The 25,936-nt window shown below is 40.2% G+C and overlaps 1 protein-coding gene across 2 annotated transcripts in view; it reads right to left on the bottom strand.

Annotated features, from left to right (window-relative positions):
* The window catches only part of ECHDC3 (enoyl-CoA hydratase domain containing 3), a 107,674-nt gene that overhangs the window by 40,494 nt on the left and 41,244 nt on the right, over positions 1-25,936 (bottom strand). The window contains exon 5 of one of the 2 annotated variants that reach the window (XM_007503953.3): positions 19,466-19,675. The exons of the other annotated variant lie outside the window; for it this stretch is intronic. Coding sequence (XP_007504015.1) covers positions 19,604-19,675 — 72 coding nt within the window. The 3' untranslated portion in view covers positions 19,466-19,603. Of the gene's footprint in view, positions 1-19,465; positions 19,676-25,936 lie in introns of those variants that run through there. 2 annotated transcript variants of the gene reach the window in all.

Raw genomic sequence — 25,936 nt, 5'->3', positions numbered from 1 at the left:
CCGAACTGCATACAGAAACAAATTTTCACATTACCTTTCTGAAACTGTGATTCAGATTCTTCTCTCTCTCCCTCTCTCTGTGTCTCTGTCTGTCTATCTGTCTGTCTGTCTGTCTGTCTGTCTGTCTACCTCTGTCTTTCTTACTGTCTGTCCTTCCTCGAGGCAATAAGCAATGTGACATGTTATACGTGTGCTATCACAGGACGTCTTTCAATGAACTGTTTACCTTCAGCTGTGGGCCTGCCACTCCAGAAAGCGGCTCTGTGCTGCTTTTAAATGGAGAACAGAGCCCCAGGTTTCCAGGAGCTCAAATGAAAGCGCTCACTTAACCCAGGTACATTCCTTCTTTGCCCCTCTAATGAGAAGAAAGGAGGACCCAAGGAAAGCATTACTAAACTCTCTTCAAATGATCTCTGAATAAGAGGCTTGAGTCCTCTTCAGGTTAGAGAATCAAAGGTTCCCTGGAGGCAGACAGCCAAAATGCCAGCCTGGAGTTTTGCACTCAGACTCTCTTTTTTGGTTTCCTGTCCTTAGCTGTATAATTGCAATTGCAATTGCAATCTCACCATTCAATTCAGGCAAAGTCTCAGCTTTCTGGCTGTCTTCTTGGCCACTGAGTTTTCTGGGTCATTGTTGTAGGGGAGAAAAAGCAGCATTTAGGTCTAAGGTGTTGTTCTGAGGCAAAGCTTAGTCTGTTCCTTGTCCCACTTTTCTCAAGAAAACCTCTATCCATCAGAATGTTTCGTTTTGAAGCAAAGCTGTCAGTTCTTTAGCTAATTTCCCATTTAGACCCTCCCATGAGATCCTTTCAGTGACTAGAACACAATCCTAAGTATACAAATGGCTCTTTGAGAGCCCCTTTCATTGCTTCTCTTGAACTTTGGGGCTTAACAAGCTGGGGAACCACCTTCCACTGGTAAGCTGTTCATTCCTCTATTTCTCCTTTTTTAGGAGCGGGGAGAGGGACAGGCCTCATGATTTCATTGGCAAAGGGAGCTGCCTATGAGGAAACTGCCCATCAATGTACAGCAGCACTTTTCCTGTAACTTAAGGTTTTAGAGTGTTGCCTGGGTCCCTGAGAGATTATGTGCTTTGCCAAGGGTCACACAGCCAGGGGATGGCAGAGGCAGAGGCAGAACTTCATCATAGGAGCTCTTTCCTCACTAGGAGCTCCCTCGAGCCAGACTCACCATGGCACTGCCTTGTCACCCTTTGTTTTGGTAGTAGCAATAAAGACTAGCTGATTCCTTCTGTGGAGAGAAGGCCACCAGCCTGCGATTTGGAATAAAAAATGTTAAAACTGGAAGAAACTTTCGCAATCATAGGGTCTAACCTCCTTATTTTACAGATAAAGAAACTGAGCCCCAAAGTGACTTGTCCAAACTGACAGTGGGTCGATAGCAGAGCTGAAACTAGAACTCAGTCTCCTAACTCGCAATCTTCTCTGTCAGTTCTGCCTTCACTCACCAGGCAGATGAAAATGAGCACCCCGTACACATTTCCCTTGGTTTGTAGTTGTTTAACAGTGTTCGGCTCTAAATGTCCCCATGAACTGTTGCCAGAGATACTGGAGCAGTTTGTCATTTCCTTCTCCAATGCTTCCCTAGTTTACAAATGAGGAACTGAGGCAAATAGGGATTAAGCGACTTACCCAGAGTCCAATAACTTGTAATTGTCGGAATCTGGATTTGAACTCAAATCTTCCTGATTCCAAGCCCATGCCCTCTCCACTGTACCACCTTGTGTCCACTTCCCTTTGTTAGGCTGCTGACAACAACCCCGTTGTTCAGTGTTCCCTGCCTCAAAACTCTAAGAGGGTAAGATGCCTGCCTCACAACCCACATAGATCAAAAGATATATTCTAGATCAGACAAGAAGTTTCCAAGCTGTTTAGAGACCCCTTAACTGTGTTAAGGCTCTTTGGAGACTCATCCTCTGAGTCCCAGTCTCAATGAAGTCCTTTGTTACTGGAGGGACCTTCCCAGCTTGGTGACTTCCACTGGAATCTCTATAACACTTGGCATGAACTATCTTCTGATGTAATGTTCTTGGTCGTGTATGTGTCTTTTTTCTCTAATTATGTTATAAATTCCCTGAGGAGAGAGACTCATTGCTAGCATTTACACAACACTTTAAGATTGCAAGGAGCTTTGCATACACTATCTCATTTGATCCTTGCAACAACACTGTGAAGTGAGTGTTAATATTTGCCCCATTTTTACAGAGATTAAGTAACTTTCTCAGCAGCATCACACAGCTAGGAATAGAACTGGAACTCAAGGCTTCCTGACTACAAATCCAGCACTTTATCTACTGTACTGTCTGGCTGCTATAGGCTTTCCCGTGTCCCCACCAGCAGAATTCCTTGCACTATCTGACAGGGCAATGAATATCTGTTGGTAAATCAAGATTTATTCTATCTAAACACCAAGCACAACATGTATCTTATGTTTTCAACATTTATTGTTAGTTAGCCATTTCAGTCATGCATGACTCTTTGTAACTCATTGGGAATTTTCTTACTCAAGACACTGCAGAGATTTGCCATTGCCTTCTCCAGTTCATTTGACAGCTGAGGAAAATGAGGCACTTGAGATTAAGTGACTTGCCCAGGGTACACAGCTAGAGAGTGTCTGAAACCAGATTTGAATCCAGGACCTCTAGTCTCTAGTCCTGGCTCTCAATGCTACCCCCTCTATATTTGTTTTGATCCATGTTAGTTTGGATTCTATGACCTAGTCTTGGAATCTTCATCTGACTCCCTCCCTGCATACTGTATTAGCCAAAATATAATATACCCCAAATATAGATTTTGAAGGGCGACTCTAAAAGAGGAAACAAAAATTTTATTTTCTCCTTTTAAATGACATCTTTCTCTTAACTGGTGAATAGTGCAGGAACTTATATTGGAAGGTTTTGTGATGTCATTCCTCCTGGACTAACAACTATGTAGGTCCAAAGCACATTTCAGCAATTCTCTTCTTCACATTTTCAGTCAAGTGACCCTTGAATGTGTCCAGTTCAAGTATTTCTCTCTGACCTCCTCTCTGACGCAGTAACACACCTGGACACCTACCACATTCAACCAGTCTAACACAAGTTCTTCATTCATCCATGCCTTTTCCTGCAAAAGATACTCCAAAAGATCCCTCCTGGTGGTAACTTTTCCTTAGGCAATGTTTTACACCCTAAAATTATGTAAGGGGTCCATTTCTGCCTATTAGCTGTGACTGCCAGTATCACAGTCATTCTAGTTTTCTCATTTCCAGTAGTTTTAATTAACACTGATTTGGCGCCTTTAGTATTAACGGTGACATTTAATGGAATATCTAAACAAACTGGCATTTGGTTGGCATTTCCCATCTGTCCCAGGTGATAGCCAGGCTTTTTATATATGCTGAGGAGCACAATACACACCTTGTGTTTTCAAAGCTGGAAGTGCTCAAATATAGTGCGAATGTGACTTTAAAAGGTACATATTGGGGGGGGGATCACACTATACTCAGGCTAATACAGTAAGGTTCTCAATGTTTTTCTTTCTTTTTTAAAAAATTCCTTAACTTCTTAGTATCCATTCTAAGAAGAACAGTTAGGCAATTAGGGTAAAGTGACTTTCCCAGGGTCACACAGCTAGGAAGTATCTGAGGCCAAATTGGAACTCAGGAAAGTGAGTCTTTCTGACTCCAGGCTTGATACTTTATCCACTTAGCTGCCCTATAGGGTGATTTGATGGAGGAGGGAATGAATTTCCAAAGAAGAGAGGTTTCTGAGTGACGTCAGCAGAAGGAGAGCCTAGAATTGTGAGAGAATATCAGAAATCTTAATGTTTCTCTTCCTGGTTCAGTAGAGGTAAAGAGGGCCTGGGATGAGGTGGTGCTTAAGAGGTTTCCCAAGTACAGAAAGGCTGGCTAGGGATGTGGGTATCTCTCAGGGAGAGCCATGTGTCTAGAGATGTCAGAAGACTTGAAAGGATAATTTAGGATAATTTAGGGTTATGACCTTATCTAAGTTTGATTTTTATTTCCCACAATATGACAAGGAAATCACTTTAAAAGACTGATATATATTAATTTAAGGTCGCCAGGAAATTCAGCTATGTAATTCCTAAATGAAAACTCAAGTCAGCAGTCAACCTTTTATAAACAGGAGAAAGAAAGGTATGAGAGAGAGAGAGAGAGAGAGAGAGAGAGAGAGAGAGAGAGAGAGAGAGAGAGAGAGAGAGAGAGAGAGAAGGGGAGAGAAGGGAATAGGGCTTAAATACCCCCTGTTTTGGCTGGGCCAAAAGGCCAAAGCCCTTAGATAGCTGAAGCAAAGAAAAGAGATCAGTCCCTATCACTCACGTTACCAAAATGGAGAAACAGTCTCAGGGGCTTCCACCTCCAGCTTCCTTCCAAGCAAGCTTCTCAGAGCACCACCTCTCCAACCAACTACCTCTAGTCCTCAGACCCCGCTATCTTTAAGGAAACCATCCAAGTTCCCTCCCCTCAGTTCTCACATCTACCAATCACTGTCCATGTCTTCCCTGTGCCAATGGTGGATCTAGCTTAACCCAGGACCTCCCAGAGGTCTGTGGCTTTGCACATGTCTGTTGAAGGTCATATTCTCAAATAATTAAATCTTGATCCTTTGCTGCAGCCCTTCCTAAATCCTTTTACTCTGAGTAGGGTGGAGATTGTATTTTCCAAGACCTGGTTTTGTCATTCCAAGTATCTCTATTGTATTAATTCTAAAATCAATCATGACTCAAAAGAACTTCCTGTTCTATGCTTAAGCATAGGTCAAAGCCCTTTCCACTGTTTAGCAAAAGGTTTCTGTCCTAAAGTAGTCTTAGGTAGGGAGGAGAAGGACCCTCCCTACCTAATGTTGGAAATGGGGAAATTTCCAACATTCATAAGTCTAAGAAAATTTAAGGTTTACACAGGGGATATACCAAATAAAATACCCAAGTCAGTTTGGAAATATGTGGTGGTTTAATCAACATATAGGGAAGAAATCAAGGAGAGGAGAGAGGGAAAGGTATCAAGGAAAATTCACCGCTAAACTCAGACAATAGCAGCCGCCATGCCAAGATGCCAATACACTCAGCAAACTGCTGCCAGTCACCTCTCCGCCATCCAAGAGACTGGAGAGAAGAAGTGATGCAAAATATATAGAGGGTTTTACATCACTTTCTTGCGTCTCACCTGTACTAATGGTAGCTTAAGCTTGATTTAGGACAGCCCAGGGGTCTGTCAGCTGTTTCTGATTTGTCATTTGCTAGCACACGTCTTTCATAGGCCATCCTCCTAGATACTTAATCCTTAAGTATGGGTATAGACATTCCTGATTTTGTTAAGACTAAGTAGGGTGGAGTAATTTAAAGTTCACAGACTGAAGAAATGTGAGAATTCTAAGACAAATGGAATTTTGTTAAGATGAGAGTTTTTCCTTAGAGTTTTCATTTGTCTTTCTTGAAGCCCGTTTAGAGCCCTGCTTCTAGCTTTATCATTTTTTTTTAGAAAAAGAAACTCTGCCTAGTATCATTAATTTTATAAGAACACAAGATTTGGGATCAGAGGACCTGGGGTTCAAATCTCAACTTTTCTATTTATTATTGGTGTAATTGTTGGCTAGTCACCTAATTTCTCTGAGCTTCTGTATGATCATTTGTAAAACAAAGAGGTTGGATTTAGATTATCTCTAGAATTCCTTCCAGTGTTAAATTGGATGATCTCTAATGCAGGTACATCTAAACTTTGGAGAAATGCAACTTGACACAGTAAGTCCAAATTAAGAAAGTGAGAAATAGGTGGCAGCTGGGTGGCTCAGTGGATTGGGAATCAGGCCTCAGACACTTCCCAGCTGTGTGACCCTGGGCAAGTCACTTGATCCCCATTGTCTAGCCCTTACCACTCTTCTGCCTTGGAGCCAATACACAGTATTGATTCTAAGACAGAAGGTGAGGGAAGAAAGGAAGAAAGAAAGAAAGAAAGAAAGAAAGAAAGAAAGAAAGAAAGAAAGAAAGAAAGAAAGAAAGAAAGAAAGAAAGAAAGAAAGAAAGAAAGAAAGAAAGAAAGAAAGAAAGAAAGAAAGAAAGAAAGAAAGAAAGAAAGAAAGAAAGAAAGAAAGAAAGAAAGAAAGAAAGAAAGAAAGTGAGAAATACCCAAATAGTGAACACCCAAGTTCACTTATCTGCTATAAAAATCTTAGAGTAGAATGCCAAAAGAAACATCAACATAGTCTAGCTTTGAAATCAAAGTATCATTTTAAAAGCAAACAAATAAACATAATATGCTTAGGTCCACTACCCTCTCATTAAAAGCAATTTTAGGACAAGATAAAACAACCACAAGGTTGGTAGAAGCATTATTAAAGACGAAACTATACATAGACATACATACATACATACATACATACATACATTATATATATAGTAAAGTAGGAGGAGAGATAGTACTTTGAGCAGAGAACAGTCTCTGACAGAGACTAGCTAAAGAGAAAGTGGGGGAGGAGCAAGAAGAAAAAACTGAAAATTCCAGGAGAGAATCAGAAGCTGAGAGGTCCAGCTGGGAGTCTGAGGAAGGAGGTAGATCTCCTAGGCTGGGAAGAAGCTGGCTCTCTGGAGGTCAACTGTCTCTTTCTGAAATGTTTCTTACATTCCTCAGAGTACAATTTACTTTTTGGAAGTAACTCTAAGATTCTGAAGGGGACTGACAGTTGATATCCCTGGGGAAACAGAGGCATTAGAGTTTATCTTGCCTCTCAAATATGAGGAATTTAGGAAGATATAAAATGTTACAGAGCGAAATAAACAGAACCAAGAGAAAATACACATAATGATTATAATAATAACAACAAAAAGGTAAAAAGTAAATTGTACTCTGAGGAATGTAAGAAACAAACAATGAGAGCTCTAGAGAACAGATAATGAAGCATATTTTTATAATGAATAATAATGAAGATAATAAAGAGTATCTCCTCTCTCACAGAGGAAGGAAAATTACTCAACATAGAATATTTTATTCATGATCAAAATAGCCCATTAGATTCTTTTGTTACTTTGTTTTTCCTTTATCAAAAGGGAGGCTTCAATCTGGAGGGAATGGGAGTGGAAAATGAATGATGTAGAATTAAAAATCACTACTAACCTTTAAAAAAAATTATCAGCCAGCCATTCTGGAAAGCAATTTGAAACTATGCCGAAAGGGCTATAACACTGTACGTACCCTTGGATCTAGCAATACCACTACTAGGTCTGTATTTCACAGAGATAAAAAAGGGGGAGTAGGACCTATTTGTACAAAAACATGCATAGTACTGCTTTTTGTGGTGGAAAAGAATGGGAAACTAAAGGGAGCAGAATCAGGAGAACATTCTTCACAGCAATAGCAATAACATAGGATCATCAACTGTGAATGACCTAAGTATTCTCAGCAATACAATGATCCAAAACAATTCCAAAGGATTTATGAAAAATGTCACTTCCTCCAGAGAAAGAATTGATGGAATCTAAAGGCAGATCAAAGTTGACCTTCGTGTGTGTGTGTGTTCCACAACATGACAAATATGGATAAAAATTTTGTATGATTGCACATGCATGACCAATAGCAAATTGCTTACCATCTCAAGGAGATGGGGGAGGAAGAGAGAAAGGGAGAGAATATAGAACCTAAGATCTTAGAAAGCAAATGTCAAAAATCATTTTTAGGGGCAGCTAGGTGATTCAGTGGACTGAGAGCCAGACTCAGAGATGGGAAGTCTTGGGTTCAAATATGACCTCAGACACTTCCTACTGTGTGACCCTGGGCAAGTCACTTAACCCCCTTTGCCTAGCCCTTACCACTCTTCTGCCTTAGAACCAATATACAGTATTGATTCTAAGATGGAAGGTAAGAGATTAAAATTTTTAAAAATCATTTTTACACTTATGTGGGGAAAAAAATAAACCATTACTAAATGAAAATAAATAGATAATCAGCAACAAGCCTCTAGAGCTGGTATATATAGCTGGCTTCTCTCTGGTAGGCTATAAAAAGAACATCAATACATATTAGTTGTGTCAAACCATTTTCCCTGCTCTGCATGTGCCTATCTAAACAGAGATTTTGCTATATGGTTTCCCAATTGGGAATGGCTCTGATTGATGTAAAGATTTTGAGAGAACCTTCTAAAGATATTTTACATGGTAGTAATCAAGGAATCTAGAACTATGGCCTGCCATTCTCAAGGAAACCTATACCCTGCTGAACTGGATTGAGGATTTATGGCTTTAGGACCAAGCATGTGCTTCAGCGGGGTCAACATGTGTCCTTCTACCATATGCTTATGATAGCACCGGAGCAACTCCGTGGGCTTTATTCCATGCCTGTCAATGTGGTGTCAAACATTGGGCAGTGGCCAAACATGCCCTTTGAGTCGGGCTTTGGAATCTCTGAAGATGGGGAAACTGTTGAAGCTCAAAGCCAGTATAATATGTCACTCATTTGAGATGCCAGTTGATGGAGATCCATTACCTAACCACAGCCTTAACTCAGAAGATGCAGAGATGAACAAGCAACTGTAAAATGAGTTTCTGATCAAATCTTGACAATCTGAAGAAAGATAAGTTTTTAAGTCACCTAACCCAGTTTGTCTCAGTTTGCTCTTCTATAAAATGAGCTGGAGAAGGAAATGGCAAACCATTCCAGTATCTTTGTTGAGAAAACCCCAAATGGGGTCCCAGAGAAATGGCTGAACTGAGAATGGCTAAATAATAACAATCCAAGACTAATGGGGTCTCAGACTATTGGGGGGACTCCTTTCTGTCAAGGAAAGAGGGGATAACTCCAAAGGCCATTTCTTCCCTTGTTGTGCTCTAGCTATGATGCCTAAAAGAGGTCAACTAGAGAGACCCTTAGAGACTTGAGACAGCACCAGTCAGCTTGGGCTCTCTATAGGCTCAGAATTAGGGCTGAATGTCAGTCAGTGGCCCTAAGAACAAAGAATAGTACATTACTGTAGAAATGCCTATCATCTTCCATATACAGGATGAACAACAGCAATTCCTCCAATGTTCTGTCCAACTTAGATTTTCTTATTTTTCATTATCTATGTATGTGTGCATTTTGCCTCAATAAAATGTAAGCACATTGAGGGCCTTGATTTGGTCACTGCATTCCCAACTCCTTTTTTAATGTCTCCCCTTTTTAAAAAACCCTTACCTTCTGTCTTAGTATCATTTCTAAGAAAGAAGAATGGAAAATGCTAGGCAATTGGGATTAAGTGATTTGTCCAGGGTTGCACAGCTAGGAAGTGTCTGAGGCTAGATTTGAACGCAGTCCTCCCATCTCTTGACCTCATGCTCTATCCACTGTGCTACCTCGCTGCCCCTCTTTGTATATTCTTTAAAATTTTTTTCTCAAAGTTCATAAAAGTTCAATAAATTTGTTAATTTAACTTTAATTCCTGAGAAATTCTGAAATGCATTTTAAAGGGTCAGTTTCCTTAGAAAAGGAGGAAGTTATAATGAAAGGGAAACATAAAAAAACTTATGACACAGGTTTTATAGATTAATAGATCTGGGGGATTCCATGGTCATTGTATATTTACATTTTAACAAGAAATTTTAAGAAGCTTGTATATTCTTAAAAGACCCTCCCTTGACCCTATGCCTTTAAACTCCTCTCTTTATCACAGCTAGGCTCTTTAAAAAAAAGCCGGTCTACTCCTGATGCTTTATTTAACACTCTCTCCTCCCACTCACTTAAAAGAATCTTTATTATGAATTTGACAAATATCAACAAACTAAGATGTGCCTTGGTGCTGGAGTGAATGAGGCACTGGACCTGGATTAGGGAAGACTGCACTCATATTCAGCCTCAGACACTTACCTAGCTGTGTACCCTGAGTCACTTAACCTGTCTGCTTCAGTTTCCTTAACTGTGAAATGGGGATGATAATTGTTGTGAGGATCAAATGAGAAATTATTAGCAGACGGCTCTATATAAATGCTTAGTCCTTTCATTTCCCCTCCTACATGAACATTTATTTCCTTCTCCAAAAATGTTCTGTATGTTCTCCCTGCTCTGAGCTTTATAAGCTCTGATCTCTTTTCCTTCCTGGATGGTTGCTCCTTCCCAGCCTCCTTTGCTGAATCATCACCATTGGCCCCTAACTGAGGGTGCCCCCAACACTGTCCTGGATCCTCTTCCGTCCTCTAGTCCTCCTCTTGTGGTGATCTCGTTAGACTCCATGGGTTCCCTGAGCATTCGATACTAATGAGCTCCAAATCTATACCTCCTTCTGTATCAGCAACTGCCTATTAGGAATGTTTAGCCAGACATTCTGTAGGCAAACTGGATTTGTCCAAAACTGATTCATTATTCCTCCCCTCAATGTACTCCTCTTCCTCATTTCCTTGTTTCTGTCCAGGTGACTTCTAGTCCTTTAAGTTTATATAACCTGGGAGTCATCCTCACCTCTTCACACTCCATTGTCCTTCAAATCAAACCCATTGCCAAATCTTGTAGATTCTGCTTCCACAACATCTCTTCTCCATTTGCATAGCTCCCCCCCAATAAAGGCTCTTGTTACCTCCCCCCTAGACTATTGATTACACCCCAGAGAGTCTTCCTTTCTTAAATCTCCTCTGTAGGTAACCTTCTACACGACCACCAAATTGATATTTCTTTTTTTGTTTTTAAACCCTTACCTCCTATCTCAGAATCAATATTGTGTATTGATTCCAAGGAAGAAGAGCAGTAAGGGCTAGGCAATGGGGGTTAAATGACTTGTTCAGGGTCACATAGCTAGGAAGTATCTGAGACCAGATTTGAACCCAGGACCTCACATCTCTAGGCCTGGCTCTCAGTCCACTGAACCACCCAGCTGCTCCCCAACTTGCTATTTCATGAACACGGGTCTTCCCATATCATTTCCCTGCTCAAAAAGTGCACTGGTTCTCTTTCCCCCTCTAAGATAAAATTCCAAATCCCCTGATATTTAACATTTGCAATCTGACTCTGGCCCACCTTTCTAGACTAGCTACACATCGCTCCCCCTAATTTAGCTCTTTCTAACCAAACCGAGTCCCTTGCTCTTGCTCACACAAGATGCTCCATCTCCTACCTCCATCTCTTTGCACAATTATCTCCCATGGCAGGAATGCACTGCTTTTCCCCCTCAGCCTCAGAATTTCTGACTTCCTTTAAGACTCATCCTATGTACCACCTCCTTCATGAAGCCATTCTTGGTTTCCCTCCCACCTTGCAGCAGCTATTGCCTCAAGTACGCCAAATCTCCTTGGATAAAGTGTAGATATTTTCTTTTTGCTTACACATGTAATAACACTCACTAGCCATGTGATCCCAGGCAAGTCACTTAACCCTGTTTGCCTCAGTTTCCTCCACTCTAAAATGAGCTGGAGAAGGAAATGTTACACCACTCTAGTACCTTAGCCAAGAAGATCCCAAATGGGGCCACAAAATGCCAACCACAACTGAAACCACTGAACTATACTCAGTTTTTTCCCTGAAAGAGGATGCGCTCCTCAAGGGCAGAAGCTATTTCCTTTTGTTGCTATATCTCCCCCACCTCCAGACTCAGAATAAATAGGAGTGGGAGGCAGTGTGGTTTTATCAGGTCCAAAAGACTGGCTTTCTGGGACTCGTTGGAGGCAGAACTCGATGAAGATCCTTCTGTGTATAAGCATGACATCAAACTTTTTGAAGAGACACAAGAGCTTCTTCGCTCTTTTGTGACTCCCTCCACATGGAAGCCAACTTCGGACTTCGACAGGTGATGTTCTGGATCTTATCAGGAAGCAAGCTGAGTACAATGCTGTGGTCAGGACTGAAAAGCGACTGAGACTGGTTTATACCCCATTGGATAGTCCTAAGGTTAAGTGACTTGCACAAGACACATATGTACTTGAGGTTAAATATTCAACACCTCCAGTACTTAATTTTTAAATTTCAAATCACTAATTACTTAACAGAGGTGTGACTTTGTAGAGATGAGAAGTGGGTATCGACAGAAACTTGAAACTAGAGTTCCAGGGGCAGCTAGATAGTGCATTAGATAGAGCTCTAGACCTGGAGTCTGGAGGACCTGGGTTTGAATCTGACCTCAGACACTTCCTGGCCATGTGACCCTGGGTAAGTCACTTAACCTCAATTGCCTAGTCCTTGTAGTTCTATCTTATTAAGACAGAAAATAAAGGGTTTTGCTTTTTTTTTTTTAAGGTGTTTCATTGTTGAAGTATCATTGCCAAAAAGTTGCTTGGATACATAAAGTATCCCTAGAAATTTTCATGTGAGTCAATATTAAATGAAGATTTGATTTATAAAAATTATATTTAAATATTAAACACACCTGTATTTAGAAATACTTCTTTTTGTGGTATTAAGAAATGGTAAGAATGAACTGTGGTTCCTTTTAAGAGATTGAACAAGCACCTGAACTGTAAAAATAAGTCTAATCTTTGATTTCATCAATTTAGGGAATTCATAGTGAGGAAACACCCTCTTCTAAGGAATGGCAGCACCTGTTCTGGGATTCATAATCTTAGTTATCTTGAGCACTAATGGTTAAGTGACTTTCCTAGGGCCACAAGGCCAACATGAGATAGAGGCAAAGTCAAGACTGATGACTTAAACCCAGGGCTTTCTGAACCAGGGACAACTCTCCAACCTCTGGGCCATTTGAATGAGTGCTTAGCACAATGCCTGGCACATAGTAGGCACTTAATAAAAGCTTGTTAATAAATGCTTATTGCCTTACAGAGTGGTAATTATCCAGTTATTGATTCACGGAAGGAAAGAGAATGAATTAATAAAAACATCTGTCCATTATCCAACTTAATTCTATAATGACAATTTATGTAGAACAAATCAATAGAATATAGTGTTTAATAAGAGAGCTCTTGCCACAGAGGATCAAATTATAATTTAATTTCTGGGAGATGCAAAACTCCAAACACTCAAGGCTTCACTCATCCTTTATATCCTTTCTACCTTCTTTCCTTTTTCCTTCATTAAAAATCTATTTCACCCTGGGCTGGGATTCTTTTCTTCTACTCTTATTTATTTTACAGGAATTTCCATGGTCAAAAAGAAAGCCAAGAAGTGTCCACTGAACAAAAAGCTCTGTTACTATGAAATAAGGAGCTAAATGTTCCTGTGTGGCTGATGGAATTGGGTTAATTTATAGTGAGAGCTCATATTTGCATCTTCTATCTCTTGATGGCCACATGCCACTAATCCATAGGTGGATGGGTCATCTGTGGCTAATTTTAAATTCTATTCTGACTTAACCTAGAGTACTTCTTTTTTTCTTTTTTTAAACCCTTACCTTCTGCCTTAGAATTGATGCTAAGCATGGATTCTAAGGCAGAAGAGCAGTAAGGGTTAGGAAATGAGGGTTAAATGATTTGCCCAGGATCACACAGCTAGGAAGTGTCTGAGGCCAGATTTGGACCCATCCCTGGGCCTGGCTCTCGATCCCTTGAGCCACCCAGCTGTCTTTCCTCCTCCCTCCCAAGCCCTATCCCCTCAGCCTACTTCTGGGCTATATTCCTTTGTTATCAGTCCATGTGTACTCAGGAAACATATCAGGAAACATAAATTTGCTTTATTAGCAGCTCCCCCCCCCCCCTTCAAATCCCCTAATTGATAAGAAGTCTGATATTTTTAAAGAATCATACTATAGGGGCAACTGGGTGGCCCAGTGGATTGAGAGCCAGGCCTAGAGACGGGAGGTCCTAGGTTCAAATCTGGCCTCAGACACTTCCCAGCTGTGTGACCCTGGGCAAGTCACTTGAGCCCCATTGCCTAGCCCTTACCACTCGTCTGCCTTGGAGCCAATACACAGTATTGACTCCAGATGGAAGGTAAGGGTTTAAAAAAAAAAAAAGAATCATACTATATTTCAAAGTCGAACATCATGCTAGCTGCTTCTATATCATATGATAATAATAGTTAACAATTATATACGACTATAATGTTTATAAGGCATTTTATACAGGCTACCTCATTTGACCCTCACAATAATTCTGGGAGGTAGTTATTATTATCTCCATTTTACCAATGAGGAAACTGAGGCAGAGGGGAGTTAAGTGACTTGCCCAGGGTCACACAGTTAAGAAATCTGAGACCAGTCTTCCTGACTTAAACTGTAACATTCTCTCCCAGACTTGGCCACCTCTCAATCTCCCTCCCTCCATCCATGGCACTATCCTGTTTAATTGAGAAATGCCTGCAGCGATGGGGTCAATGTCCTTAGTGTAAGATTATAGGATTTATGGCTGGTGGGTCCTTTAGCAATCATCTGGTCTGACCCCCTTATTTTACAGTTGAGGAAAAGTTTGGGTTTCAGTTGGCTCTCGGGACACCTGGGTTGTTCCTGGAGTCATAGATAGCTCTCTCGATTACATGGAGGGACTTAGCCAGATGGATCTGGACGCCAAGTGGCATCGTAGGCAATGTTCACTCAAATGGCCCTTAGCCAGGAAAGGGAATATCTGGAATGTGTCACCAGAGGAAGATGTGAAATCGTTTGCCTTGGGGGGCTCTAAAATTAGAATTGATTCTTACCTTGCTAACCTGCTTTTCTAAGTGTATTCTTGCCTGAAGAAAGGGGAATGGAGTAAATTGCTCTTCAACAATCTGGGATTTCATGACCAGAAAATGAATTCTGCTTTTAAGAAGGGACGGATGCCACCTAGACAAGAGCAAGCCTATTATAATAAAGGGTGGTTTTTTTTTTGCTTTTGTTTTTATCAACCTAATCAAGAAATGGAACTAAAACATTCTGGTGAGAAAATCAAAGGGCAAGCAAAGTGGCATTTCGTGGTGCTTTCAAAACAAAACAAACGAACAAAGCAACTCTTACCTTCTGCTTTAGTATCACTTCTAGGACAGAAAAGTGGCAAGGACTGGACAGTTGGGGTGAAGCAACTTGCCCAGGGTCACAGTGAGGCCAGTCCTGGTGCTCTATCCACTGTGCTACCTCGCTGTCTCTAAAGATGCTTTGAGATGGGGATGAGAGGGAAATAGGGCAAGAGAACAATTTACCCCAATATTTACTACCTCTTTACCCCTCCTTACCCTCGTATTTTTATTTACTATTTTAGCCTTTGAGTAGGAGGGAGAAAATAAGAGGGATGAGAAGAACTTTCTGGATGAATTTACAACTCCTTGAAGTGGGAGTACTTAAGTCTAATAATTATAGCTTAGTTTACAAAGCACTTTCCCCACTATCACCCTGTGAAGCAGGTAAGGCAAGAATTATTATCCTCATTTTGCATATGAAAGATTAAGCAATTTGCTCAAGGTCACACAGTAGCAGAAGCTGAACTGTAACCCAAGTATTCTAATTCCAAAGTCCAAGGTTCCTTCCTGGCATCATAGACCTTTGGAGGTAGAAGGGACCTGGGAGATAATCTAGACATCGGATTATACCCCAAGAGCAGAAATGGACCCTGGACCTCAAAGCCCATCTAGTCCAACCCGTCTATCTTTCCCAAAAGCAAACCAAGACCCAAGGAAATCAAGTGACTTACTCAAGGTCATACAGCTAATGTGCACCAGAGGTAGAATTTGAAGTCAGATCTTCTGACAGGAGAGTCAATTTTCTTCTGATTTGCCACACTGAGGATATACTCCCTTTATTTTAGTGATAAAGAAATTGAGGCCCAAGGAAGTTAAGTAATTTATCCACAGTTGCCTTGGTAGTAAGCATCAATTTGAACCCAGGACCTCTGACTCTTGAGCTAGTGTTGTTCCTTCTGCACCACACCCTGGAAATCCCTTTATTTTATGGATGAAGAAACTGAGACCCAGTGAAATTATAATTTATCTAAGGGTGTTCAGCAGTTTTAGTTCTGTCTGACTCTTGGGAGTTTTCTTGGTAAAGATACAGGAGCAATGTGCCATTTTCTTATCCAGGAAACTAAAGCAAACAAGGTTAAGTGGGTTGCTCAGAATCACAGAGCTAGTAAGTGTCTGAGTCTGGATTTGAACTCAGGTCTTCCTGACTCCAGGCTCACCAGTAAGTAATGGAACAGAGATTCAACTCAGGTCTTTTAATTCCAAAGCTAGGATTGTCTGGTTTTTACATGTTCCACTATTCCACACTGGAAAAGAACTTAATTTCTTTCTTTTAAAAAATAATTTAAACCCTTACTTTCCATCTTAGAATCAATACTGTGCATTGGTTCCAAGGCAGAAGAACAGTAAGGGCAAGGAAATTGGGGTTAAGTGACTTGTCCAGGCTCACACGGCTAGGAAATATCTGAGGCCAGATTTGAACCCAGGACCTCCCATCTCTGAACCTGGCTCTCTCTACTTCACTACCTTGCTGCCCCCTTAATTTTTCCTCCTTGACATGAAACCTTTCTAACTAGAGAGCCCACTGAATCCTGAATTCTAAGCTTTTCTTTCAAGTTCTTTTCCCAGAAACCCACTTATCTGCTTCACTAGAAAGAGTTTTTCTATCACAAACACAGCCTAGAAGTAAACAGGTGCAGATGAGTGATAACAAATTGTTAGGCAAGGTGAGGTCATTCTTTAGATTCCATTATCACCCAAGCCATGAGTTTCCAGCCGCACCTCCTACTTCTTCCTCTTCTAGGAGAGATACACGCTTAAGAAGTGACGTGAAAGGACATCATCCAGGAAGCCTTATGATTGGGAAGGGAGGAGGCTGGCCATTTGGCAGGAGAAAAGGATAACAGATGGACAGCCTGTGTGCTGCTCTGGAAAGCCCAGATTGTTCAAATTCCCTGAGGAATGCCTCCAGCATATTAGGTGTAGCCTTTCTAGAGAATTTACAGAAGGAGACAGAAAAGAAACACGCAAGAGGATAAGGTATGGACAAGCCATTCCATCTGTGCTCATGTGCTTCTACTGGGGATATCAGAGATCTGAAGAAATTTGCATGGAGGGAAATGTTCATTCTAAATTGATTCTAATATTCTAATAATAATTCTAATAAGTCAGAAGTATGATTACTATTTAATTGTTTCTTGAACCTGAGTTCAAGTTGCACCTCTGACAGCCAGTAGGACTCTCAGTCATCACTTAACCTCAATGGGAAGCTCTAAATCTATAAGCTACAGAGAAGGTAGCAACCTGCCAAAAGAGTTTCCTCACTTGGGAGTTCTCTCCACCAGTGAAATCACAGGCACAGTCTCAATCCCCGTCTCTATCTTTGTTCAATTGTTTAATGAAGGCAGACCTTCAGAGAAAAAGATGGCACCAGTAGAACTTGGGCTATGGATTTTTTTCCCCTCTGCTAGAGCTGATGGCCTCGTCATCATATTTACCATGACCAAGGACACTGATTTATTTATTTGACTTTTTTTAAGCCCCTAGCTTCTGTCTTAGAAAAAAATACTAAGTTTTGATCCTAAGGCAGAAGAGAGGTAAAGGTAGGCAATCGGGGTTAAGTGATTAGCCCAGGGTTATCCAACTAGGAAGTGTCCAAAACCAGATTTATATAGAAAAATGAGGGGATGCCCTTTGATTGGGGAATGGCTGAACAAATTGTAGTATCTGTTGGTGATGGAGTACTATTGTGCTATAAGGAATGATGAAATGGAGGAATTCCACGTGAACTGGAACGACCTCCAGGGATTGATGTAGAGTGAAAGGAACAGAACCAGGAGAACATTGTTGTACACAGAGACTGACACACTGTGGTACAATCAAATGTAATGGACTTCTCTACTAGCAGCAATGCAATGACCCAGGACAATTCTGAGGGACTTATGAGAAAGAACACTATCCACATCCAGGGGAAGAACTGTGGGAGCAGAAAGAAGAAAAACAACTGTTTGATCACATGGGTTGATGGGGATATGGCTAAGGATGTAGACTCTAAATGATCGCCCTAGTGCAAACATCAACAACATGGAAGTTGATCAAGACACATGTAAAACCCAGTGGAATTGCTCATTGGCTATGAGGGGGAGGGGGGAGGGAAAGAACAGGAATCATGTAACCATGGGAAAATCTTCTAAATTAATTAATTAAATAAAATTTTTTATTTGAACCCAGGTTCCTCCAGACTCCAGGTCTGACTCTCTATTCACCTAGCTGCCCCTCTGATTTATTTCTAAAATGGCTAGAATATCCACCTACTGAAAGAAAGGTAATTGACTTGATATGCAGAATGAAATGCCCATCTTTGCATATGGTCAATATGGGGATTGGTTTAACTTGACTACATGTATTTGTTATAAGTTTTGTTTTTCAGGGAGTTGGGAGTGATTTGGAGAGGAGAAAAAATGCTTGAATGTTAAAAAAATTTTAATTCAAAAATAAATAAAACATTAATGGAATTAATATACAATCATATTATAAATATGTTATAATTTTATATAAATAATATATAACATAATATGTAACAAATAATTTTTTTTTAAAAGCTAAGTCTCAGTGGATAGAAACTCAGGCTTGGAGACATGAGGTCCTGGGTTCAAATTTGACTACAGACACTTCCTAGCTGGGTGACCCTGGGCAAGTGACTTAATCCTAATTGCCTAGCCTTTACCACTCTTCAGCCTTGGAAGTCTTTCTTAGTGTTGATTCTAAATGAGAACAGTAAAAATTAACTAATTAAATAAAAATTTCCAATAACTAAATAAACAAGCAAACAAATAAATAGAGAACATAAGAATTAAAAAAAATCAATTAATAGAATATTAAACTATTCTCTATTCAAGACCAACTGGCTTGTATTAGGATTAAAAGAATTCTCCTCATTAGCACCGTGCTCTACCGAAATGAGCTAACTAAACCTGTAACAGAGAGATCTTTTTAGGACACGCCTGGGAGTTCACCTATTAGAAAAAGCTCCATCATGGCCTCACTTCTCTCCGGTGACTTTAAGTGCCCTCACCCTTGTTGTGACTTTTGCTAGTTAACTCGGAAGATCGGGGGTGGGGGGTGGGGGTAGGGGGGTGGGAGATGAAGCTCCAGTATTCTCTGGAGTTAAAAAGGCGATTGGCGATCCAGAGTATTTGGAGCTGCTAGCTGGAGTCTTTGAAATGTGAACAACCAGTGCCCTCTGCTGGAATATTTTTTCATTACCTCCTTTGATAATTCCTTCGGTGAGGAAGCAAGAAAGGAACCGGAAATGCAGCAATCATTAGGCGATTCTCATTTAGCATCCCCGGGGATTAGGGACTTGTGGGCCATATGTTAGTGCCTAGACGTCAGTTTTGAATCAGTTTCTTAGCCTGAGAGGTGATAGGGAGTAACGGACAGAGTGGCCAACTTTGGATTCAGGGAGTTCTAGAGTGAAGTCCTGCTACTGACACAGCTAGATGGCTCTGCATAGAGAACGAGGCTTGGGATCAAATTTAAATTTGCTTTCACTTACTAGCTGTGTGACCCTGGGTCACTCAACCTCTGCCTTACTCCACTGGAGAAGGAAATGGCAAACCGCTCCAGTATCTTTGCCAAGAAAACCCCATGGACTTGGAAAAAACACAGAACTATTAAAATAGTCAGAAAAACCAAGTCTTTAATCAGGACAGAGATCCTGTCCACTATTCGGCCGCCACCAGTATCTCTGAGATTATCCTCCGAAGAGTGACAGAACTTGGGTGTCTTTTATACCCTCGGAGAACTTGGTACAGCAATCACACGTAGACAGATGGCAAGCAGGCTGCAAAGAGGCTGCAGCCAGCAGCTGGGGTATCAGGGAGCGTCAGCTATAACAAATACAAAGGAAAGGGTCAAACTAAGAACCGGGCTTCTTTTTTTTAAGAATTTAAAATTTTTTTTTAAATTTTATTTAATTAGATGATTTAGAATATTTTTCCATAGTTACAAGACTCATGTTCTTTTTATCCCCTCCCCCCACCCTCTTCCCATAGCCAATGGGCAATTCCACTGGGTTTTACATGTGTCATTGATCAAGACCCATTTCCATATTATTGATATTTGCACTTGGGGGATCATTTAGAGTCCAATTTCCCAGTCATAGTCCTATCAACCCATGCGATCAAACAGTTGTTTTTCTTCTGTGTTTCTTTTCCCACAGAAGAACCGACTTCTAGAGAGAGGACTTTAATACAATGGGAGAAGCTTCTAAAAAACAAAGGCACTCAACATTTGACTATTTCCATTAACACCATCCAAACTAGGGTCCCCAAACATTCTAAGGTCTACAGTTCACCCCTGGTACTAGGGTTTCTCAAAGGGCAGGGGTAAACTTGAGATGTCCAGATTTTGGGTTGACAGCAGCATTGGGGTGATATGGTCCACAGGGTCATGAAGAGTCAGGCACAACTGAGCAATTACAATACTGAGACAGTCGTGGAGCAACTCACTTAACCACTCATGACAATAATTATGATGATAAATGAGTTACATCATGGAGCAACAAAAGCAAAAAAAAAAAAAAACCCAACACCATATCCATCTTCCCCCAAATCTCCAGTCTTTCATCACACAATGCCTCTTCAGCATTGTGTGTCCCATAGGCATCTCAAACTGAACATGTCCCAAACAAAACTTATTCATTTCTCCCAAACCTACACTTCTTTGGACTTCCCCTATTTCTGTCAAAGGCAGCACTGTCCTTCCAGTTTCCAAAGTTCCCAATCTCAGATTTATGCTTGACTTCCCTCTCCCCTTCCCCCCACATATTCAACCAGTTGCCATTTCTTGTCTTTCCTTCCTCCCCAACTTCCCTCCCATTAGACTCTATAACTATTCATATGGCCACCATGTTAGTTCAGGCTCTCATCACCTCTTACCTGGACTACTGCTATAGAGTTCTATCCTGTCTCCATGATGTACCAAGTGTTCTCTCCTCACTACAGTCCCTCCTCCATAGAGCTGCCAGAGCAATTTTTCATGTGCTATCTAACCATATTGTTCCCCTCCTCAGTAACCTCAAGGGGCCCCTTATTGCTGCTAGAATAAAAGATAAACTCATCTGTTTGGCTTTCTAAGCCCATCAACAATCTGCTTTCAAACTTCTTTCCCAGTCTCATTAGATAGGCTTCCCTTTTTCACTTGATAGTCCACACTGGCCTCCTTGCTATTTTCCATAAGCACACTCTTCCCTCTTTGGTCCCCATGTCTTTGGACTGGGCTGCTCTCATGCTTGAAATATCTTCCTTCCCTCCTTAGCTCTACCTCTTAGAATCTATTGACTTAGAAATAACACAGAACTGCCAAAGTAGTCAGAAAAAACACTCTTTAATGGGGAATAGGGATAGGTTCATACTCCTGCCACCCAGAGCCAGCTCTAAAGTGCATAGTTCTACCCCAAAACAGGGGTGTTTGGCACTGAGGTTTCTCAAAAGGCAGAGGGAAACTGAGTCATCCAAATTTCAAGACAAGTCAGTCCTTCACTTCTTTCTCGGCTCAAGCCTCACTTACATGAGATATTTCCTAATCTTTTTAGAAGCTGGTACCCTTCCTTCAAACCATCTATGTGTAAATCTACACACATATTAACATGTATAGACACAACCATGTGTATGTTTATTTCCACATGTATATAACTTTTAGATACTTGAATGTGCCAGGTTATCTGATACTTGAATGTGTCAGGAATGATTTCATTTTTGCCTTTGTAGACCTAGCATTTATAATAGTGCCTGGCACACAGAAGGCATATAACTAATGCTTATTGTTGATACAAGTTACATCCTGGTCAACATCAGTGGAGAGAAGTTTTGCACTGGGAATGCTTGCCTAGGGAAATCTTAGTTCTGGATCAAAAATAAAATTCCTAGCATAGTAAGAACACTTTCTTTCTTTGATTCTTTGTTTCTTTCTTTCTTTTTCTGTTTTTCTCTTTCTCATTCTTTTTCTTTCTCTCTCATTCCTCTTTTTTATTCTTTCCTTCTTTCCTTCCTTCTTTTCTTTCTTCTTTCTTTTTTTTCTCTTTTGTTCTCTCTCACTTTTTCTTTCTCTCATTCCTTTCTTATTCTTCCTTCCTTTCTCTCTTCTTTCTTTTTCTTTCTTTCTGTTTTTTCTCTCTTTTGTTCTCTTTCTCTGTCTTTGTTCTTTTTCTTTCTGTTTTTCTCTCACACTCTCTTTTTCTTTCTCTCATTCCTTTCTCTTTCTTTTTTCTTCCTTCCTGTCTTAGAACTGATACTAATTATTGGTTCCAAGGCAGAAGAGTAGTAAGGACTAGGTAATGAGGGTTAAGTGTCCAGGGACAGCTAGGAAAAATCTGAGGTCATATTTGACCTCAAATCCCCCCATCTCTATTTCTGGTGCTCTATCCATTGAGCCACTTATCTGCCTCACTTTTCATTTGCTGGTGATTACCATAGGTTTTTCATTGTACTCTATAGAAATAGAACCAATTCACGGTTTGCTTAAATATTCAAATAGATATGTGAACCTATCAATCGGAATGTTCCTCTATCATAATAAAGAAATGAGAATTGTTTTCATGCCATTACATAAAGTAATTGGAGGATTTTGTTTGATGATGGTGTCATTCTGGTCCAGTTTCTCAGATATCAGAATCTGAGCCAAGGAAGATACCATTGCACTCACCACTAGAGATCAAATTAAGCTATTTATTAAGTGAAGGATCCAATAAGAAGAATAAGCAAGAATGGATGAATGAAACGCCAATCCTGACTCACACTCCTCATTCCAGGATTCCAGACTCTGGACTGTGTGGTTCCACAGCTGTCAGCATAGCATTTACCAATTTGGAAACTGCCTAGCAGGAATTTAGGATAGATTCTCTAAGGTATAGAGATGCAATGAGAGTGATTAGGAATGCAGACTATTTAACTACAGTTTCAAACAAAATGAGTCAGTGAAGAAATCACAAATATTGCAAGAGTCAGTTTCCAGCATTAAGAATGGTCCAACTGGGAATAAATTTACAGCATAACCAATCAAGGATAAGAAGTAAAGCTGGACCAATCTCATCAAGGGAATTGGGCAAATTGGGAAAGTGGTTCTGGGAAATCCATCTAGGACAAAACATCCAGGATGAGGTTAAATACCAAAAGCTACACAAAGGTTGAGAAAGACAAACAGTGAGAAAAGGTCATTGGATTTAGCAATTAGGGGGTCATTTGTATACATGAAGTCCTCAATTTCAGTCTAGTGGTAGGTTCACTAGCCAGATTTAAAGGTGTTGAGATATGAATAAGATATGAAATGAAGTAGATGGAATTTTTTTCCTTTCCCTTGGAGCTTAAACATGAGAGGAAAGATACAGAGAAAGTTTAAGTAGGGCACAAGAGTCAAGTGATGGTTTTTTAAAAGATTGCTAAGACCTTCGTATATCTATAGATAGAAGGATGGGGCCATTAGAGAAAGAGAGATTGAAGAATAAAAAGAGATAGGGGGTGATCAAAAAGGCAGCCTCTGAGAGAAAATGAATATAAGGGGAAAGAAACAAGAACATAAAGAGAGAAATTACTGTTTGCAAGAAGAGCACCTCATCCTCATAACTGGAGCAAAGGAGTAGACAATGGAGGATAATGTTGAAGAAATTTGAGTCATAGAATTAAGGAGAAGAAAAGGGAGCACATGATGGGTAGCATTTAAAAATTTTTTAAATTCAATTTTTAAAAAAGATATTTTTTATCAATTACATGTAATAACAATTTTCAACATAAAATTTCCAATATTATAAGACCCAAATTGTCTCCCCCACTCCTTTCCCTCTTCCCTCCTAGAGATGGTAAGCAATTTGATCTGGATTATGTATATTTTATCATGCAAAATATACTTATACATTGGGCACTGTTGTAAGAGAACACTCATATAAAATCCAAACTCCAAAATAAATCCATAAATAAACTAATGTGAAAAATATTGTGCTTTGATCTGCATTCCAGCTCCAACAGTTCTTTCTCCAGAGATGGATAGCATTCTTTGTCATAAGTCCTTCAGAATTGTCCTGGATCATTATATTGCTAAGTGTAGCAAGGTCTCTCACAGTTGATCATTGTTCTGAGAGATTGAGTTTGTTGTGGGAGAGCAAAGGCAGGTTCTGGGCAAAAAAAAAAATGCAGCTCAGAATTGTTCATCTAAAGGTATGAATGTGTTTTTTCAAGGATAATATGGTCAGCAGAATGATGGAACGGCCACTGCAGGGTTTCAGGTTTCTAGATTTACTGAGAGTCTGGGGGGATTGCCTCCTTCCCTCTTAGGGAACTGTCTTCCTCAGATTATTCCTCCCCAGGGTGTTCCAAGACCATTCCAAGCTAAAAACCCAAGAACTGGGAAGAGAAGAGGTGTGTACTTTTCAAGGGAAAGATTTTTTTTCTTTCAAGGAAAGATGTTTTGAGAGTTTACATGTTAAAAGGTGAATTTTAGGGCACAGAAAGAGAAGGGAGCATGCTAAGGGTATAGGGAATTTCCCCCAATTATAAAGCAAAGGTCCTCAGTGTTCATGTGTGATTTCCCTTCCCTTGTTTTACTTAATGTCACCTGTCAGCCATGGAGATATCGCGGGTACTCCCCCTATAGGTTTGTAAGCTCTTATTAGCTGGGAGAAGGACACAGGGAAAACACACACACACACACACACACACACACATATATCTTCATCTTCATAACTGCTTCACCCCCCCATCAATTATCATTCAAAATTGTCATTACTGTACAATGTTCTCTGGGTTCTGTTTATTTCACTTTGCATCAGTTCATGTAGGTCTCTCCAGCTTTTTCTGAAATCCTCCTCCTCTTCATTTCTTATAGCTCAATAGTATTCCACCACCACATATATTGCTTTTCATTTTGAACATTTTTCTACTGACCCTCAGTTTATCCTTTGAGAATCTTCATAAGTATGTATCACAGGAAAAGAGCTATATTTATGTGTAAATTGACTTGGCAATAAACTTTGACCCAGCAAAGAATAACTCCATTAATAGATTCTTAAAGTGTTTTAAAACTTATGGGGAAGGGAAAGGGCAAGTAGCTGGCTCAGAGGACAGAGCCAGGCTTAGAAACCAGAGGTCCTGGATTGAAATAAGACTTCAGACACTCCCTAGCTGGGTGACCCTGGTAAGTCACTTAACCCCCATTGCCTGGCCCTTACCTCTCTTCTGCCTTGGAACCAATATACAGTATTGATACTAAGACAAAAGGTAAGAGTTTAAAAAAACAAACAAACTTATGGCCCATTTATTTAAATCTTGGCCCTCTCCCTTTCAATGTATGTCTCCTTTTAAGTCCTTGATTTTTATCTTTCAGGATGGACCAGTAGGAGAAAAATCCCAACTTTGATTTTAATCTTAAAGGCCTTAAAGGTAGGAAAATCTTAATAAGTTTCCTCTCTGTGTCCTTTTTGGTCATAACTGCTTCAAGATGGTAGCTTTAGAGTAGGAAGTAAATATTCCATTCCAGAGACCTTTTACCTTCATTTCTATCTTGTCATCTCCAGTTTTCTTCATGTCAGACTTGCCATTTTTTATAGATAACCCATCCTTAAAAAGCAATCCCTAGTGATTACTTCACCAAATTCTCTATAACTGGTTTAAAAAAAAGAAAAAGAAAAAAAGAATTAAACCTCAAATCTATTTGTAAAGGGATGACAGAGATGAGATGGAGAAAGATGATCTATTCATTAAAATACGGCCATTTTTCTATGTTAGTGCTCCAAGGCAGCTGTCAGCATGTAAGGGGGAGTATTTAAGCAAGATTATTGAATCTTTATGCAGCCACAGAGATGGATTGTCTCTATGTAGACTCTCTCCTATTCACGGTGACCAAATGTGATACTGAACAAAATAATGGTCTGAGAGAACATCACCGACTTCTAATGAGAACTTGTTGACAGAAAAATTGCTCTAGCATTCATCAAAAAGCCAATAAATGTCAAGAAAGGGACAGGCTGGAGATACAGTAGCTCATAAATTCCTTCTTTCAGACTGCCCTAGGAGAATTTAATGACAATACACCTGCCATGTTCTTCCCATAAGTGATGGAGAACTTTCAGAAATTCTAGGACAACTGGACAGAAAAGGATT

Source organism: Monodelphis domestica, chromosome 5, assembly GCF_027887165.1.
Source record: "Monodelphis domestica isolate mMonDom1 chromosome 5, mMonDom1.pri, whole genome shotgun sequence".
Classification (NCBI taxonomy): Eukaryota; Metazoa; Chordata; class Mammalia; order Didelphimorphia; family Didelphidae; genus Monodelphis; species Monodelphis domestica.
The sequence above is the reverse complement of the archived record's forward strand: the minus strand, read 5'-3'. Positions and strand labels throughout refer to the sequence as shown.